This window comes from Phyllobates terribilis, unplaced genomic scaffold (genome assembly GCF_046119375.1).
Source record: "Phyllobates terribilis strain yellow unplaced genomic scaffold, ASM4611937v1 Scaffold_5__5_contigs__length_657084704, whole genome shotgun sequence".
Lineage (NCBI taxonomy): Eukaryota > Metazoa > Chordata > Amphibia > Anura > Dendrobatidae > Phyllobates > Phyllobates terribilis.
This window is the reverse complement of record NW_027362765.1, coordinates 77,777,019-77,798,860: the sequence shown is the minus strand read 5'-3', so window position 1 is coordinate 77,798,860 and position 21,842 is coordinate 77,777,019. Positions and strand designations below refer to the sequence as shown.

The window sequence follows — 21,842 nt, the reverse complement described above, 5'->3', positions numbered from 1 at the left end:
GGGGTGCATTATACTGTATGGGCTATGGGGTGCAGTATACTGTATAGGCTATGAGGGTGCATTATACTGTATGAGGTATGGGGATGCACTATACTGTATGGGAGTGCATTATACCGTATGGACTATGGGGGTGCATACTATATGGGAGTGCATTATACTGTATGGACTATCGGGGTACATTATGCTATATGGGGGTGTATTATACTGTATGGACCATGGAGGTGCCTTATACTATATGGGGGTGCATTATACTGTATGGACCATGGGGGTGCATTATACTGTATGGGTTATGGGGGTACATTATACTATATGGGGGTGCATTATACTGTATGGGCTATGGGGTGCATTACACTGTATGGGCTATAGAGGTGCATTATACTATGTGACAGTACATTATGCTGTATGGGCTATGGGGTGCATTATACTGTATTGGGGTGCGTTATACTGTATGGACTATGGGGGTGAATTATACTGTATGGGCTATGGGGGTGCATTATACTGTATAGGCTATGGGGGTGCATTATACTATATGGGGGTGAAATATACTGTATGGGCTATGGGGGTGCAATATACTGTATGGATGAGCATTATACTGTATGGACTATGGGGGTGCATTATTCTGTATGGGAGTGCAGTGTACTGTATGGGCTATGGCGGTGCATTATATTTTATGGGTGTGCATTATACTGTATGGGCTTTGGGGGTGCCTTATATTATATGGGGGTGCATTATACTGTATGAGCTATGGGGGTACCTTATACTATATGGTGGTGCATTATACTGCATGAGCTATGGGGGTACCTTATACTATATGGTGGTGAATTATACTGTATGGGCTATGGGGGTGCATTATACTGTATGGGCTATGGGGGTGCATTATACTGTATGGGCTATGGGGAGCATTCTACTGTATAGGCTATGAGGGTGCATTATACTATATGGGGTGAAATATCCTGTATGGGCTACGGGGGTGCATTATACTGGATGGGAGAGCATTATACTGTATGGACTATGAGGGTGCATTATTCTATATGGGAATGCATTATACAGTATGGACTATGGGGGTACATTATACTATATGGGGGTGCATTATACTGTATGGGGGTGCATTATACTGTATGGGCTGTGGGGTGCATTATACTGTATAGGCTATAAATGTGCATTATTCTATATGGGGGTGCATTATACTGTATGAGGTATGGGGATGCATTAAACTGTATGGGAGTGCATTATACCGTATGGACTATGGGGGTGCATTATGCTGTATGGACTATCGGGGTACATTATACTATATGGGGGTGCATTATACCGTACGGACCATGGAGGTGCATTATACTGTATGGGTTATGGGGGTACATTATACTATATGGGGGTGCATTATATTGTATGGGATATGGGGGTGCATTATACTGTATGGGCTATGGGGAGCATTATACTGTATTGGGGTACATTATACTGTATGGACTATGGGGGGTTAATTATACTGTATGGGACTATGGGGGTGCATTATACTGTATGGGCTATGGGGGTGCATTATACTGTATGAGCTATGGGGTGCATTATACTGTATAGGCTATGGGGGTGCATTATACTATATGGGGGTGAAATATTCTGTATGGGCTATGGGGGTGCAATATACTGTATGGAAGAGCATTATACTGTATGGACTATGGGGGTGCATTATTCTATATGGGAGTGCATTGTACTGTATGGACTATGGGGGTGCATTATACTATATGGGGGTGCATTATACTGTATGGCCTATAGGGGTTCATTATACTATATGGAGGTGAATTATACTGAACATACTATGGGATGCATTATTCTGTATGGGAGTACATTATACTGTATGGACTATGGGGGTGAATTATACTATATGGGAGTGCCTTGCACTGTATGGACCGTGAGGGTGCATTATACTATATGGGGGTGCATTATACTGTATGGGGCATGGGGATGCATTATACTGTATGGGAGTGCATTATACCGTATGGACTATGGGGGGGTGCATTATACTATATGAGAGTGCATTATACTGTATGGACTATGGAGGTACATTATACTATATGGGGGTGCATTATACTGTATGGGCTATGGGGTGCATTTTACTGTATGGGATATGGGGGCGCATTATACTGTATGGGCTATGGGGTGTATTATACTGTATGGACTATGGGGTGCATTATACTGTATGGGCTATAGAGGTGCATTATACTATATGAGGGTACATTATACTGTGTGGACTATGGGGGTGCGTTATACTGTATGGACTATGGAGGTGCATTATACTGTATGGACTATGGGGGTGCATTATACTGTATGGGCTATAGGGGTGCATTATACTGTATGGGCTATGGGGGTGCATTATACTGTATGTGCTATGGGGGTGCATTATACTATATGGGGGTGAAATAAACTATGGGCTATGGAGGTGCATTATACTGTATGGGAGTGAATTTTACTGTATGGACATTGGGGGATGCATTATTCTATATGGGAGAGCATTATACTGTATGGGCTATGGGGGTACCTTATACTATATGGGGGTGCAATATACTGTATGGGCTATGGTGGTGCATTATACTATATGGGCTATGGGGGTGCATTATACTATATGGAGGTGAATCAAACTGTATATACTATGGGATACATTATACTATAAGGACTATGGGGGTGCATTCTACTATATTGGAGTGCCTTCAGCGTGCATTATACTGTATGGGTTATGGGGGTACATTATACTATATGGGGGTGCATTATACTGTATGGGGTATGGGGATGCAATATACTGTATGGGAGTGCATTATATTGTATTTACTATGGGGGGTGCATACTATAAGGGAGTTCATTATACAGTATGGACTATCGGGGTACATTATACTATATGGGGGTGTATTATACTGAATGGACCATTGGGGTGCATTATACTGTATGGGTTATGGGGGTCCATTATACTATATGGGGGTGCATTATACTGTATGGACTATGGGGGTGCATTATACTATATTGGGGTGCATTATACTGTATGGGATATGGGGGTGCATTATACTGTATGGGCTATGGGGAGCATTATACTGTATGGACTATGCGGGTGAATTATACTGTATGGGCTATGTGGGTGCATTATACTGTCTGGGCTATGGGGGTGCATTATACTGTCTGGGCTATGGGGGTGCATTATACTATATGTGGGTGAAATATACTGTATGGGCTATGGGGATGCATTATAATGTATGGGAGAGCATTATACTGTATGGACTATGAGGGTGCATTATTCTATATGGGAGTGCATTATACTGTCTGGGCTATGGGGGTGCATTATACTGTATAGGCTATGGGGATGCCTTATACTATAAGGGGGTGCATTATACTGTATGGGCTATGGGGGTGCATTATACTGTATGGGCTATGGGGGTGCATTATACTGTATAGGTTATATGGGTGCATTATACTATATGGGGGTGAAATATACTGTATGGGCTATGGGGGTGCATTATACTGTATAGGTTATGGGCGTGCATTATACTGTATGGACAATGAGTGTGCATTATACTATATGGTGGTGCATTATACTGTATGGGATATGTGGGTGCATTATACTGTATGGGATATGGGGTGCATTATACTGTATGGGCTGTAGAGGTGCATTATACTATATGAGGGTACATTATACTGTATGGACTATGGGGGTCCATTATACTGGATGGGTTATGTTGTGTATCATACCGTATAGGCTATGGGGGTGCATTAAACTGTATGGGGTATAGGGATGCATTATGCTGTATGGGAGTGCATTATACCGTATGGACTATGGGGGGTGCATATTATATGGGAATGCATAATACTGTATGGACTATGGGGTACATTATACTATTTGGGGGTGCATTATACTTTATGGACCATGGGGGTGCATTACACTGTATGGGTTATGGGGGTACATTATACTATATGGAGGTGCATTATATTGTATGGGGTATGGGGATGAATTATACTGTATGGGGTATGGGGATGCATTATACTGTATGGACTATGGGGGTGCATTATACTATATGGGGGTGCATTATACTGTGTGGGATATGGGCGTGCATTATATTGTATGGGCTATAGGGTGCATTATACTGTATGGGCTATGGAGTGTATTACACTGCATGGACTAAAGAGGTGCATTATACTATATGAGAGTACATTATACTGTATGGGCTATCGGGTGCATTATACTGTATTGGGGTGCATTATACTGTATGGGATATGGGTGTGCATTATACTGTATGGGCTATCGGGGTGCATTATACTATATGGGGGTGAAATATACTGTATGGGCTACGGGGGTGCATTATACTTTATGGGAGAGCATTATACTGTATGGACTATGAGGTTGCATTATTCTATATGGGAGTGCATTATACTGTATGGACTACGGGGGTACATTATACTATATGGGGGTGCATTATACTGTATGGACTATGGGGTACATTATACTATAAGGGGGTGCATTATACTGTATGGGCTATGGGGTGCATTATACTGTATAAGCTATGAGGGTGCATTATACTGTATGAGGTATGGGGATGCACTATACTGTATGGGAGTGCATTATACCGTATAGACTATGGGGGTGCATACTATATGGGAGTGCATTATACTGCATGGACTATCGGGGTACATTATACTATATGGGGGTGCATTATACTGTATGGACCATGGAGGTGCCTTATACTATATGGCGGTGCATTATACTGTATGGACCATGGGGGTGCATTATACTGTATGGGTTATGGCGGTACATTATACTATATGGGGGTGCATTATACTGTATGGGGTATGGGGGTGCATTATACTGTATGGGCTATGGGGTGCATTATACTGTTTGGGCTATGGGGTGCATTACACTGTATGGACTATAGAGGTGCATTATAATATGTGACAGTACATTATGCTGTATGGGCTATGGGGTGCATCATACTGTATTGGGGTGCATTATACTGTATGCACTATGGGGGTGAATTATACTGTATGGGCTATGGGGGTGCATTATACTGTATGAGCTATGGGGTGCATTATACTCTATAGGCTATGGGGGTGCATTATACTATATGGTGGTGAAATATACTGTATGGGCTATGGGGGTGCAATATACTGTATGGAAGAGCATTATACTGTATGGGCTATGGGGGTGCATTATACTTTATGGGTGTGCATTATACTGTATGGGCTTTGGGGGTGCCTTATACTATATGAGGGTGCATTATACTGTATGGACTATGGGGGTACATTATACTATAAGGGGGTGCATTATACTGTATGGGCTATGGGGTGCATTATACTGTATAAGCTATGAGGGTGCATTATACTGTATGAGAGTGCATTATACCGTATGGACTATGGGGGTGCATACTATATGGGAGTGCATTATACTGTATGGACTATCGGGGTACATTATACTATATGGGGGTGCATTATACTGTATGGACCATGGAGGTGCCTTATACTATATGGGGGTGCATTATACTGTATGGACCATGGGGGTGCATTATACTGTATGTGTTATGGGGGTACATTATACTATATGGCGGTGCATTATACTGTATGGGGTATGGGGGTGCATTATACTGTATGGGCTATGGGGTGCATTATACTGTATGGGCTATGGAGTGCATTACACTGTATGGGCTATAGAGGTGCATTATGCTGTATGGGCTATGGGGTGCATTATACTGTATTGGGGTGCATTATACTGTATGGACTATGGGGGTGAATTATACTGTATGGGCTATGGGGGTGCATTATACTGTATGGGCTATGAGGGTGCATTATACTGTATGAGCTATGGGGTGCATTATACTGTATAGGCTATGGGGTGCATTATACTATATGGGGGTGAAATATACTGTATGGGCTATGGGGTGCAATATACTGTATGGAAGAGCATTATACTGTATGGACTATGGGGGTGCATTATTCTATATGGGAGTGCATTGTACTGTATGGGCTATGGGGGTGCATTATACTTTATGGGTGTGCATTATACTGTATGGGCTTTGGGGGTGCCTTATACTATATGGGGGTGCATTATACTGTATGAGCTATGGGGGTACCTTATACTATATGGTGGTGCAATATACTGTATGGGCTATGGGGGTGCATTATACTATATGGAGGTGAATCATACTGTACATACTATGGGATACATTATACTGTATGGACTATGGGGGTGCATTCTAATATATTGTAGTGCCTTGTACTGTATGGATGATGGGGTGCATTATACCATATGGGAGTGCATTATACTGTATGGGTTATGGGGGTACATTATACTATATGGGGGTGCATTATACTGTATGGGGTATGGGGATGCAATATACTGTATGGGAGTGCATTATATTGTATTTACTATGGGGGGTGCATACTATAAGGGAGTTCATTATATAGTATGGACTATCGGGGTACATTATACTATATGGGGGTGCATTATACTGAATGGACCATTGGGGTGCATTATACTGTATGGGTTATGGGGGTACATTATACTATATGGGGATGCATTATACTGTATGGACTATGGGGGTGCATTATACTATATTGGGGTGCATTATACTGTATGGGATATGGGGGTGCATTATACTGTATGGGCTATGGGGTGCATTATACTGTATGGACTATGCGGGTGAATTATACTGTATGGGCTATGTGGGTGCATTATACTGTCTGGGCTATGGGGGTGCATTATACTGTTTGGGCTATGGGGGTGCATTATACTATATGGGGGTGAAATATACTGTATGGGCTATGGGGATGCATTATAATGTATGTGAGAGCATTATACTGTATGGACTATGAGGGTGCATTATTCTATATGGGAGTGCATTATACTGTCTGGGCTATGGGGGTGCATTATACTGTATAGGCTATGGGGATGCCTTATACTATAAGGGGGTGCATTATACTGTATGGGCTATGGGGGTGCATTATACTGTATGGGCTATGGGGGTGCATTATACTGTATAGGTTATGGGGGTGCATTATACTGTATGGACAATGAGTGTGCATTATACTATATGGTGGTGCATTATACTGTATGGGATATGTGGGTGCATTATACTGTATGGGATATGGGGTGCATTATACTGTATGGGCTGTAGAGGTGCATTATACTATATGAGGGTACATTATACTGTATGGACTATGGGGGTCCATTATACTGGATGGGTTATGTTGTGTATCAAACCGTATAGGCTATGGGGATGCATTAAACTGTATGGGGTATAGGGATGCATTATGCTGTATGGGAGTGCATTATACCGTATGGACTATGGGGGGTGCATACTATATGGGAATGCATAATACTGTATGGACTATGGGGTACATTATACTATTTGGGGGTGCATTATACTTTATGGACCATGGGGGTGCATTACACTGTATGGGTTATGGGGGTACATTATACTATATGGGGGTGGATTACATTGTATGGGGTATGGGGATGAATTATACTGTATGGGGTATGGGGATGCATTATACTGTATGGACTATGGGGGTGCATTATACTACATGGGGGTGCATTATACTGTGTGGGATATGGGCGTGCATTATATTGTATGGGCTATGGGGTGTATTATACTGCATGGGCTATAGAGGTGCATTATACTATATGAGAGTACATTATACTGTATGGGCTATCGGGTGCATTATACTGTATTGGGGTGCATTATACTGTATGGACTATGGGGGTGAATTATACTGTATGGGCTATGGGTGTGCATTATACTGTATGGGCTATCGGGGTGCATTATACTGCATGGGCTATGGGGTGCATTATACTGTATAGGCTATGAGGGTGCATTATACTATATGGGGGTGAAATATACTGTATGGGCTACGGGGGTGCATTATACTTTATGGGAGAGCATTATACTGTATGGACTATGAGGGTGCATTATTCTATATGGGAGTGCATTATACTGTATGGATAACGGGGGTACATTATACTATATGGGGGTGCATTATACTGTATGGACTATAGGGTACATTATACTATAAGGGGGTGCATTATACTGTATGGGCTATGGGGTGCATTATACTGTATAAGCTATGAGGGTGCATTATACTGTATGAGGTATGGGGATGCACTATACTGTATGGGAGTGCATTATACCGTATAGACTATGGGGGTGCATACTATATGGGAGTGCATTATACTGTATTGACTATCGGGGTACATTATACTATATGGCGGTGCATTATACTGTATGGACCATGGGGGTGCATTATACTGTATGGGTTATGGGGGTACATTATACTATATGGGGGTGCATTATACTGTATGGGGGTGCATTATACTGTATGGGCTATGGGGTGCATTATACTGTATGGGCTATGGGGTGCATTACACTGTATGGACTATAGAGGTGCATTATACTATGTGACAGTACATTATGCTGTATGGGCTATGGGGTGCATCATACTGTATTGGGGTGCATTATACTGTATGCACTATGGGGGTGAATTATACTGTATGGGCTATGGGGGTGCATTATACTTTATGGGAGAGCATTATACTGTATGGACTATGAGGGTGCATTATTCTATATGGGAGTGCATTATACTGTATGGATAACGGGGGTACATTATACTATATGGGGGTGCATTATACTGTATGGACTATAGGGTACATTATACTATAAGGGGGTGCATTATACTGTATGGGCTATGGGGTGCATTATACTGTATAAGCTATGAGGGTGCATTATACTGTATGAGGTATGGGGATGCACTATACTGTATGGGAGTGCATTATACCGTATAGACTATGGGGGTGCATACTATATGGGAGTGCATTATACTGTATTGACTATCGGGGTACATTATACTATATGGCGGTGCATTATACTGTATGGACCATGGGGGTGCATTATACTGTATGGGTTATGGGGGTACATTATACTATATGGGGGTGCATTATACTGTATGGGGGTGCATTATACTGTATGGGCTATGGGGTGCATTATACTGTATGGGCTATGGGGTGCATTACACTGTATGGACTATAGAGGTGCATTATACTATGTGACAGTACATTATGCTGTATGGGCTATGGGGTGCATCATACTGTATTGGGGTGCATTATACTGTATGCACTATGGGGGTGAATTATACTGTATGGGCTATGGGGGTGCATTATACTGTATGAGCTATGGGGTGCATTATACTGTATAGGCTATGGGGGTGCATTATACTATATGGGGGTGAAATATACTGTATGGGCTATGGGGGTGCAATATACTGTATGGAAGAGCATTATACTCTATGGACTATGGGGGTGCATTATTCTATATGGGAGTGCATTGTACTGTATGGGCTATGGGGGTGCATTATACTTTATGGGTGTGCATTATACTGTATGGGCTTTGGGGGTGCCTTATACTATATGAGGGTGCATTATACTGTATGGACTATGGGGGTACATTATACTATAAGGGGGTGCATTATACTGTATGGGCTATGGGGTGCATTATACTGTATAAGCTATGAGGGTGCATTATACTGTATGAGAGTGCATTATACCGTATGGACTATGGGGGTGCATACTATACGGGAGTGCATTATACTGTATGGACTATCGGGGTACATTATACTATATGGGGGTGCATTATACTGTATGGACCATGGAGGTGCCTTATACTATATGGGGGTGCATTATACTGTATGGACCATGGGGGTGCATTATACTGTATGTGTTATGGGGGTACATTATACTATATGGGGGTGCATTATACTGTATGGGGTTGCATTATACTGTATGGGCTATGGGGTGCATTATACTGTATGGGCTATGGGGTGCATTACACTGTATGGGCTATAGAGGTGCATTATACTATGTGACAGTACATTATGCTGTATGGGCTATGGGGTGCATTATACTGTATTGGGGTGCATTATACTGTATGGACTATGGGGGTGAATTATACTGTATGGGCTATGGGGATGCATTATACTGTATGGGCTATGAGGGTGCATTATACTGTATGAGCTATGGGGTGCATTATACTGTATAGGCTATGGGGTGCATTATACTATATGGGGGTGAAATATACTGTATGGGCTATGGGGGTGCAATATACTGTATGGAAGAGCATTATACTGTATGGACTATGGGGGTGCATTATTCTATATGGGAGTGCATTGTACTGTATGGGCTATGGGGGTGCATTATACTTTATGGGTGTGCATTATACTGTATGGGCTTTGGGGGTGCCTTATACTATATGGGGGTGCATTATACTGTATGAGCTATGGGGGTACCTTATACTATATGGTGGTGCAATATACTGTATGGGCTATGGGGGTGCATTATACTATATGGAGGTGAATCATACTGTACATACTATAGGATACATTATACTGTATGGACTATGGGGGTGCATTCTACTATATTGGAGTGCCTTGTACTGTATGGATGATGGGGTGCATTATACCATATGGGAGTGCATTATACTGTATGGGTTATGGGGGTACATTATACTATATGGGGGTGCATTATACTGTATGGGGTATGGGGATGCAATATACTGTATGGGAGTGCATTATATCGTATGGACTATGGGGGGTGCATACTATAAGGGAGTGCATTATACAGTATGGACTATCGGGGTACATTATACTATATGGGGTGAATTATACTGTATGGACCATGGGGGTGCATTATACTGTATGGGTTATGGGGGTACATTATACTATGTGGGGGTGCATTATACTGTAAGGACTATGGGGGTGCATACTATATTGGGGTGCATTATACTGTATGGGATATGGGGGTGCATTATACTGTATGGGCTATGGGGTGCATTATACTGTATTGGGGTTCATTATACTGTATGGACTATGGGGGTGAATTATATTGTATGGGCTATGGGCTTGCATTACACTGTCTGGGCTATGGGGATGGATGCATTATACTGTCTGGGCTATGGGTGTGCATTATACTATATGGGGGTGAAATATACTGTATGGGCTATGGGCGTGCATTATACTGTATGGGAGAGCATTATACTGTATGGACTATGAGGGTGCATTATTCTATATGGGAGTGCATTATACTGTCTGGGCTATGGGGGTGCATTATACTGTATAGGCTATGGGGATGCCTTATACTATATGGGGGTGCATTATACTATATGGTCTGTGGGGGTTCATTATACTGTATAGGCTATGGGGATGCCTTATACTATATGGCGGTGCATTATACTATATGGTCTATGGGGGTGTATTATACTATAGGAGCTATGGGGGGTATTATACTGTATGGGCTATAGGGGTGCATTATACTATATGGAGGTGAATTATACTGTACATACTATGGGATGCATTATACTGTATGGGAGTACATTAAGCTGTATGGACTATGGGGGTGCATTATACTATATGGGAGTGCCTTGCACTGTATGGACTATGGGGTGCATTATGCTATATGGGAGTGCATTATACTGTATGGACCATGGGGGTGAATTACACTGTATGGGCTATGGGGGTACATTATACTATATGGGGGTGCATTATACTGTATGGGCTATGGGGTGCATTATACTGTATAGGCTATGGGGGTGCATTATACTGTATGGGAATGATTTTTACTGTATGGACTATGGGGGTGCATTATACTGTATGGGCTATAGAGGAGCATTATACTATATGAGGGTACATTATACTGTGTGGGCTATGGGGTGCATTATAGTGCATTGGGGTGCATTATACTGTATGGACTATGGGGGTGCATTATACTGTATGGGCTATGGGATGCATTATTCCGTATAGGCTATGGGGGTGCATTATACACTGCTCAAAAAAATAAAGGGAACACTTAAAGAACACAATGTAGCCCAAAGTCAATAACACTTCTGTGAAATCTACCTGTCCAGTTATGAAGCAACACTGATTGTGAATCAATTTTTCCTGCTGTTCCGCAAATGGAACAGACAACTGGTAGAAATGATAGGCCATTAGCAAGATACCCCCTATTAAGGAGTGATTCTGCAGGTGGTGACCACAGACCATTTCTCTGTTCTCATCCTTTTTGTCTGATGTTTTGGTCACTTTTTCATTATGCCATTACTCTCACCCCTAGAGGTACAGTACCATGAGGCTGTGTCTACAGTACAACCCACAGAAGTTGCTCAGGTAGTGCAGTTCATCCAGGATGGTACATCAGTGCGAGCTGTGGCAAGAAGGGTAGCTGTGTCTGTCAGCACAGTGTCCAGAACATGGAGCAGATACCAGGAGATTTGGAGGGAGCCATAGGAGGGCAACAACCCAGCAGCAGGACCGATACCTCCGCCTTTGTGCAAGGAGAAACAGGAGGAGCACTGCCAGAGCCCTGCAAAATGACCTCCAGCAGGCCACAAATGTGCATATGTCTGCACAAACGGTCAGAAACCGACTCCATGAGGGTGGTATGAGGGCCCGGCGTCCACAGATGGGGGTTGTGCTCACAGCCCAACACCGTGCAGGACGCTTGGCATTTGCCACAGAACACCAGGATTGGCAAAATCGCCAATGGCGCCCTGTGCTCTTCACAGATGAAAGCAGGTTCACACTGAGCATATGTGACAGACGTGACAGAGTCTGGAGAAACCGTGGAGAGCGATCTGCAGCCTGCAATATCCTTCAGCATGACCGGTTTGGCAGTGGGTCAGTAATGGTGTGGGGTGGCATTTCTTTGGAGGGCCGCACAGCCCTCCATGTGCTCACCAGAGGTAGCCTGACTGCCATTAGGTACCGAGATGTGATCCTCAGACTCCTTGTGAGACCATAGGCTGGTGCGGTTGGCCCTGGGTTCCTCCTAATGCAGGACAATGCCAGACCTCATGTGGCTGGAGTGTGTCAGCAGTTCCTGCAAGATGAAGGCATTGAAGCTATGGACTGGCCCGTCCGTTCCCCAGACCTGAATCCAATTGAGCATATCTGGGACATCATGTCTCGCTCCATCCACCAACGTCACGTTACACCACAGACTGTCCAGGAGTTGGCGGATGATTTAGTCCAGGTCTGGGAGGAGATCCCACAGGAGACCATCCGCAACCTCATCAGGAGCATGCCCAAGCGTTGTAGGGAGGTCATACAGTCTCGTGGAGGCCACACACAATACTGAGCCTCATTTTGACTTGTTTTAAGGACATTACATCAAAGTTGGATCAGCCTGTAGTGTGTTTTTCCACTTTAATTTTGGGGGTGACTCCAAATCAAGGCCTCCATTGGTTAATAAATTTGATTTCCATTGATGATTTCTGTGTGATTTTGCGGTCAGTTCATTCAACTTTGTACAGAACAAAGTATTCAATGAGAAGATTTTATTCATTCGGATCTAGGATGTGTTATTTGAGTGTTCCCTTTATTTTTTTGAGCAGTGTACTATATGGGGGTGAAATATACTGTATGGGCTATGGGGGTGCATTATACTGTATGGGAGTGAATTTTACTGTATGGACTATGGGGGTGCATTATTCTATATGGGAGTGCATTGTACTGTGTGAACTATGGGGGTGCATTATACTTTATGGGTGTGCATTATACTGTATGGGCTATGGGGGTGCCTTATACTATATGGTGGTGCATTATACTGTATGGGCTATGGTGGTGCATTATACTGTATGGGCTATGCGGGTGCATTATACTATATGGAGGTGAATTATACTGTACATACTATGGGATGTATTATGTATGGGAGTACATTATACTGTATGGACTATGGGGGTGCATTCTACTCTATGGGAGTGCATTGTACTGTATGGACTATGGGGTGCATTATACTATATGGGAGTGCATTATACTGTATGGACCATGGGGGTGCATTATACTGCATGGGGTATGGGAATGCATTATACCGTATGGACTATGGGGGGGTGCATTATACTATATGGGGGTGCATTATATTGCATGGGCTATGGGGTTCATTATACTATATGGGCTATATAGGTGCATTATACTATATGAGGGTACATTATACTGTATGGGCTATGCGGTGCATTATACTGTATGAGAGTGTATTTTATGGTATGGTCTATGGGTGTGCATTATACTGTATGGGAGTGCATTATACTGTATGAACTATGGGGGTGCATTATGCTGTATTGACTACTGGGGTGCATTAAACTGTATGGGCTATGGAGGTTTATTATACTATATGGGGATGAACTATACTGTATGGGCTATGGGGGTGCATTATACTGTATGGGAGTGCATTATACTATATGGAAGTGCATTGTACTGTATGGACTATGGGGGTGCATTATACTGTATGGGCTATGGGGGTGCATTATACTACATGGAGGTGCATTATACTGTATATACTATGGGATGCATTATACTGTATGGACTATGGGGTGCATTATACTGTATGTGCTATGGGGGTGCATTATGCTGTATGGGCTATAGGGTGCACTATGCTGTATGAAGCGCTATGTTGGGGCCTCTGGCTTAAAGTCATATTTTCTTCACAACAGAATATAAAACACGCATCAAAAGTTGATAGTTAGACATTTCTCCATTTTATTGAAAGGTTAACTACTTTAGAAATTGATGGCAGTAATACATCTCAAAAAAAGTTGTGAAAGTATTAAGCAAAGATAGGAAAATTAAGTGTTACCAATGAAAAACGGCTGGAGGGTCAATATTCAACTAAGTTACGTGATTGTATATAAAAAGATCATGCTAGAGGGGCAGAGTTTCTTGGAAGCAAAGATGGACATAGGTTCAACAATCTGTGATCAACTGCATCTACATATTGTGGAACAATTTCAGAAAAATATTCCTCAATGTAAAATTGCAAAGACTTTGAATATACCACCATCTACAGTACATTATATTATCATTTATTATTGTGCTCAGGAATACTTCCAGAAATCATTGTCTGTGAACACAGCTGGCCATGCAATTCACAAATGTAAGTAGCATTTGTAGCATGAATTGGACAAATTCAAACTTTGGTAATTTCCCTTTAACCCCTTTCTGACGTGAGGCGTAATAATACGTCCCTGTGCCCTTGGACTTAATGACCAGGTACAAAAGCCCCTCTGCTCTTGGATCAGAGATCCAGTGACGTCATCGTGTGGTCCCTATCGTTGCCATGGTGACCCGATGGTGAAATCCGAGTCACCAGGTACTAGCAAGCTAGTCTGATCATGCGCAGTGCATGATCAAACTATATTGTGTCTGCAGGGCTGACAGCTATAAGGTATAGCAGTGATCCTGCACTGCTATACCTTATAACTGTGATCAGACTGCAGAAAGTGAAAGTCCCATAGTGGGACTAAGTAAAAAAGTAAAAATAAGTTGTAAAAATATATTTAGAAAAAAATCACAAAGAAAAAAGAAAAAAAAATTATATTATATATATTTATGTACCTATAAATAAATATTATTATAAAACAAAACAATAAAAGTACACATTTGGTATTGCCACGTTCGTAAGGACCTGACCTATAAAACTGTCCCACTAGTTAACTCCTTTAGTGAACATGGTAAAAAAAAAATATATAAAAAACGAAGCAAAAAACGGTGCTTTATCATCATACTGTCGAACAAAAAGTGGAATAAAACGCGATCAAAAAGACGAATGTAAATCAAAACTGTACCAATTAAAATATCATCTAGTCCCGCAAAAAAAAAGCTGCCATACAGCTCCATCAGCCGAAAAATGAAAAAGTTATAGCTCTCAGAATAAAGCGATGCAAAAAAATTCTTTTTTCTATAAAAGTTTTTCTGTGTAAAAGCGTTAAAACATAAAAATGTACTTTCACTGTAAATGTACAGACCCGAAGAATAAAGCTGTCTTATCAATTTTACCAAACATGAAACGGCATGAAAAAAAAAAAAAAAACTATTTCTGAATTGTTGCTTTTTGTTTATTCTGCCTCCCTAAAATCAGAATAAAAAGCGACCAAAAAATGTCACATGCCCGAAAATGGTAATCAATAAAAAAGTCAACTTGTCCCGCAAAAAAACAAGCACTTACATGACTCTGTCGGTCGAAATATGGAAAAATTATAGTTCTCAAAATACGGCGATGCAAAAACTAGTCTTTGCAAAAAAAAGTGTTTTTTATTGTGTGACAGCTGCCAAACATAAAAACCTGATATAAATCTGGTATCACTGTAATTGCACCGACCCAAAGAATAAGGTCGTCTAGTCACTTATACCGAACAAGGAACTGCGTAAAAAAATAATAAAACCAACGCTGCTGATTTGTTCATTATCATTATGCCTCCTAAAGATTGCAGTATGGCTCACCTCACATTTATCCTGCGCTCTTTATACCAGGGTTTCCGTGTAAATCTCCGAAATATGTGATTCAGACGGAACCCCTGGCGGAAAATTCCCTGTAATGCGGCGGATGGAGGCACCGTGGATGCCGTCTGGCCTGTGATCCCACAGTGTCCGTCTTTTTTAATTTTACATTAAAAAAGTCAAATGGAGCTCCTTCCCTTCCGAGCCATGCCGTGCGCCCAAACAGTGGTTTTCCCCCACATATGGGGTACCGGCGTGCTCAGGAGAAATTGAACAACACATTTTGGGTCCATTTCTTCATGTTACCCTTGCTAAAATAAAAAAAATGGGTCTAAAGTAATATTTTTGTGAAAAAAGTTAAATGTTAATTTTTTTCTTCCACATTCCAAAAATTTCTGTGAAGCACCTGAAGGGTTAATAAACTTCTTGAATGTGGTTTTGAGCACTTTGAGGGGTGCAGTTTTTAGAATGGTGTCACTTTTGGGTATTTTCTGTCATAAAGGCCCCTCAAGGTCACTTTAAATGTGATGTGGTCCCTAAAAAAATGGTTTTGTAAATTTTGTTGGAAAAATATGAAATTGCTAGTCAACTTTTAACCCTTATAACTTCCTAACAAAAGCAAAATTTGGTTCCAAAATTGTGCTGATGTAAAGTAGACATGTGGGAATAGTTATTTATTAACTATTTTGTGGGACAAATCTCTCTGATTTAAGGTCCGATTTTTTCACAAATAAATGCAAGTCTTATCAAAGAAATTTTACCACTATCATGAAGTACAATATGTCACGAAAAAACAGTCTCAGAATCAGTAGGATCCGTTGAAGTGTTCCAGAGTTATTACCTCATAAAGTGACAGTGGTCAGAATTGTAAAAATTGGCCTGGTCATCAACGTGCACACAGCCTTCGGGGGTAAAGGGGTTAAAAGCGTCCCAGGGCGTGACAGATTCCCTTTAAGCTCCTGAGAATCAGTTCCCACTGCCAGTTATAACCTAAATCGCTCTGGTTGTGTATCACAGATCCTGTGTCTCAGTGGATATTCTTGTTTTTGAGTTCAGCTTCTGTACTGATATTTCTCTTGCCTGACGATTTTGTATCTACCCCTACCTCCTGATTCTGAGCTGGCTACCTGACACTTCTTCCTGCCAGGTTGCACCATCGACCAGAAGCTGACTTCGTGGCCCCAGCCTAGGGTACATGTGTAAGTCCAGATCCCTGTACAGCAGTTAAAGGATGAAGGTCAGGGCAACCCCGAGGATCTGAAAAATGGATTAACTAGATCCAAGTCTGTTCAAAGTAGCAATCTTAAGAGCTGCTAAGTGACCATGAAGAGTGTCCCCATGTGTCTCATCTTAAGTCAACAGGCCTAAATAGTTTCCCTAGGAGTCCCACTGTAATCTCAGAGTCTTCTAATCCCTATCTTGAATTCAGGTTCGAGTAAAAATGTAAAGAGATCTGAAGTAAAAGTATTATATCTCATGGATTAGAAAAACTATGGTCCAGCATACAATAAAATAATAAGGCATACTCACCTTATAATTGGGACCACTTCAGCCTCTCACTGACCTCAGCGGCAACCAATGCATCGCTGCTGTGACCAGTGATTGGACACAGAAATCACATTTCCGTACATCCAGACTACAACGTACGGAGATTAACTCTCTCATTTTATTCTGAAAAGCATCATTTCAATTTTACCTATTGAAATTTTGCAAAAACAATGCATAAAAAATAAAAAAAATATGAAAATGCTGAGTAATACACCCTAAAAATTCATCATATAATTGTATCGGTATCTGGGTGAATAAAATCTGTAACTCCTCTGCATTTAGTGGTCACTACTCACCCGTGCAGTTATCTCTAGGAATCTCCTCTTTACACCGCTCATCATCCCTCACATATGTCTCTGTAGTATTAATATGGGTCAGATCTTCACCCTGAAACAAATATTGTATAAGTCACAGACAGATGGAAAAGTTGTGTGAAAGAATAGAAAATATTATAAATTAACAAGACGACCAAAAATGACATGACAGCAGTAGTTATCACATAGCTGCAGGTCTCCTGTATAAATCCAACCTGTCGGCTCCTAATTCTAACCAGCAGTTTCCATAACCAGAAAATTGTGAGAAGATCTAGACAACATCTAATGTCTATGATCAGCTTTATTCTGTCATTGCCACCAAGTATAAAACATATACTGAATCTCCAAGTTATTAGAGACACCCATCTACTAGAGGATTAAACCTCAGTGGCCATTAGAATCTTAGCAATTTGTTGTTGATTACACTTGGTGTTGAAATTTTGGCCAATGGAGACAGTATACTTTTTTACAAAACCTTGTGGCATGGAACATTGTCCTTCTACCACAGGGTAAACAGCTACCATGAAGTGATAAACTTGTTCGTCCACAATGCATAGATAAGCTTTAGTTTACAAATATCCATACAAGAGCATCAGAGGATGCAGAATGTGCGCAGAAAACATTCCCCGCACCATTACTTCATCTTTACCAGATGGAAATGATCAGTTCACTAGAATTTCCTATTCTATTATGGATTCAGTTGCAATTTGCATTAATTGTGCACCACGTGTTTCTAAAATCGGTTCTTGATATCTTCTTTGATGAGTTGTTAACATCCACATGATCCCCTTTCCATGGAAATTTTTCCTCGATCACAACATTCTCTGTATACTCCTGACACATTGTAAGTATAAATCTCACAAAGTTAGCAGTTTCTGAAATACTGGTGCTGACCCTAGAACCGATGACTGTGCATCATTCAAAGATGCTCACATCAATCTTGTTTTTCATTCTAATGTGGATTCACACTGAAAAATTATCACTCCATATTCTGCAGCACTCCGGGGTCATTGGTCTAATTTCCATATGCGGAAACTATAATTATGAAAGAACCGGAGTCGCGAATAAATAGCCCGTTCAGAGTATAATACTGGTGGATAAAACAAGACTGAACATAAGACCATCACGGCCTTCTACACATCATAGCGGAGATCTCATGACACCTTTTCTCCATCTACCTGATGATCCTGAGGAACACTGGAATTTTCTTGTTTACAGTCCTGTGGAAGAAGAGGACGGGGACATCTCTCTGGTGTTGTGCTCTTACTGGATAGAACTGGAGGAAACACATACAGGGACTGAATTCATTCTTTACATACAGATAATTATAGGCGGTGTGTATTTAGTCCTGTCTATTACCTGGTGATGTGAGGGGCTGGGGAACCTTCATCATGACGTCCTTGTACAGATCTTTGTGTCCTTCTAAATACTCCCACTCCTCCATGGAGAAATAGACAGTGACATCCTGATACCTTAAAGGAACCTGACACATACAATGATACCGTCATACCCCGATCCCTTCATAGTGTTATTGTATAATGTCCCAGCATTCCCAGCAGTGTCACCTCTCCAGTGAGCAGCTCAATCATCTTGTAGGTGAGTTCTAGGATCTTCTGGTCATTGATGTCCTCATGTATCAGGGGGTGAGGTGGAGGCCCTGTGATTGGGCTCAGGGGACTTCCCCTTCCTTCAGACACAGGGGCCTGACAACGTTCACTACAGATCTTCTTCACTACTGTGTAATCCTGGTTATGGAGAGACACATTAATAAATCTCACTACAGACATTTCCAGCGTCCTCACCTCTCCAGTTCTGTCCATCTGTTATTCCCATAGAAAAGAATGATGTAATGTGACGTCATCAGAATCTCTCACCTCTCCAGTAAGCCGGAAGAGGATCTCTAGGGTGAGGTGTAATATCCTCTCCGCCATCTTGTCCCTGGCCCTATCCATCCTTGATGGTCAATCAGGAAAATTCTCTTATATAGAAGATCTCCAATGAGAGGATCCGATATTGTAGGGACCTGAATGGGGAGAAGATTTAACATCATAAAGATCCCATGTATTAATACAATTACTCGACAAAAAAGGGGAAACATATGAGGAAATATAACGTGTACTTACAATATTGTATTATTTTAATTTCTCATTTATTTTACTCACTTATATAGTGCCATTAATTTCCAACTGTCACCATTGGGGCTCACAATCTAATTTCCCTATCATTATGTCTTTGGTGTGAGGGAGGAAACTGGAGAACCTGGAGGAAACCCACTCAAACATGGGGAGACCATACACACTCCTTGCAGATGTTGTCCTTGGTTGGGTTTGAACCCAGGATTCAAGCGCCGCAAAGCTGCAGTGCTAACCACTGAGCCACCGTGCTGCTATAGTATTATCTCTTTGTATGGAATGGAACATGTAATATTGTATGACGGCAGCTCCGTCACTGATACCAGAAGTCGAGGATGATGAAGATGCTGAGAGCGGGATATGTATCATAAAGATGGAGCGCGGCCTGAACGCCATGTGCTTTATGTCCGTCCCCCAGAATCTGCCGTCTACACGGGGGGGCGGTGGAGATTATCACTACAGGAGCCGCGCAGGTCACAGGGACTCCAGAAATATGGAGGTGACCGGCAGATATACAAAGAGCGATGACACTGGAGGGTCAGGGGAGCGGCCATGAGGGGGATTTACAGGAGTCATTAATTATAACAGCCGCAATTATAAATGTCACCTGAAGAAACAAGTGATATATATAGAAAAGCAGAGAGGTTTCCCAGGAGACGTGTGCGCTTCTCTCTATTCATCGTCTATGGGAGATAACAGAAGTTCTGGCTCCAGAGAAAGAGAAGAAACCTCCATCAGTAAGTTATATGGGAAGGAGAGTAGAGAGGTCACCAGCACTGAGGGGGTTAATAGTAATGGGGAATCTCCACATACCTCCACCTGCAGAGCCGCACACTGGATATATGGCTGTTCTGTGCACACAGGACCTGTGATGATGTCACAGGAGGGGAGGAGTCAGGGGTCACATGATCAGGGGCCTCAGTGTCTGCAGGACTCTGCTGTGCTGGGTGTGATAATAATAATGTTATTTCTATGGCGCCAACATATTCCGCAGCGCTGTACATTTAAGGGGACATGTACAGATATCAAAGACAACACAAAGTAACGCACAGCTCAGCAGTGACAGGAGGAGGGAGGGTCCTGCTCACAAGCTACAATCTATAAGGAAATAGGGGGCACAATAGGTAGACCGTGCACGTCATGTACGGTGCGGCCATCAGTGTAATAAATAGGGGTTTTCATATAAAGCTGCAGGATCCGGTCATCAGCCGGTATCTGTCTAAGACCACTGCCCCACTATCAGTATTTGGTCTGTATTTTTTCTCAGGAGTGGGTGATAAATGCAGAATTGGTGACTTGTTTCTATTCTACATTTTCTCTGATTGTTCCTCACCTGGTTTTTGCTCCCACTCCTGAGAAAAAATACTGTCCGAATACTGATAGTGGGACTGTGCCCTAAGTGCAGATACCAAGTGCTATTGGGAGCATGGAGGATGTGGAGACAGATGAGTAGGAGGGACTAGACTGAGGAAAAATTAGCAGGGGAAGATTTAGATTAGTAAAGTGAGGTGATAGGTGTCTAAAGAGATATGTTTTTGAAGCACGCTTAAAAATGTGGGAGCTAGGTATTAAT

The 21,842-nt window shown here is 42.0% G+C and overlaps 1 protein-coding gene across 1 annotated transcript in view; it reads right to left on the bottom strand.

Annotated features, from left to right (window-relative positions):
* The window catches only part of LOC141272090 (gastrula zinc finger protein XlCGF66.1-like), a 66,482-nt gene extending 45,338 nt beyond the window's left edge, over positions 1-21,144 (bottom strand). Inside the window, exons 1-6 of the mRNA XM_073682397.1 lie at positions 21,083-21,144; positions 20,012-20,160; positions 19,703-19,882; positions 19,497-19,620; positions 19,316-19,413; positions 18,120-18,210 (exon numbers count right to left, since the gene is read on the bottom strand). Coding sequence (XP_073538498.1) covers positions 18,120-18,210; positions 19,316-19,413; positions 19,497-19,620; positions 19,703-19,882; positions 20,012-20,089 — 571 coding nt within the window. The 5' untranslated portion in view covers positions 20,090-20,160; positions 21,083-21,144. The remainder of the gene's footprint in view (positions 1-18,119; positions 18,211-19,315; positions 19,414-19,496; positions 19,621-19,702; positions 19,883-20,011; positions 20,161-21,082) is intronic.
* Positions 21,145-21,842: the final 698 nt, after the last annotated feature.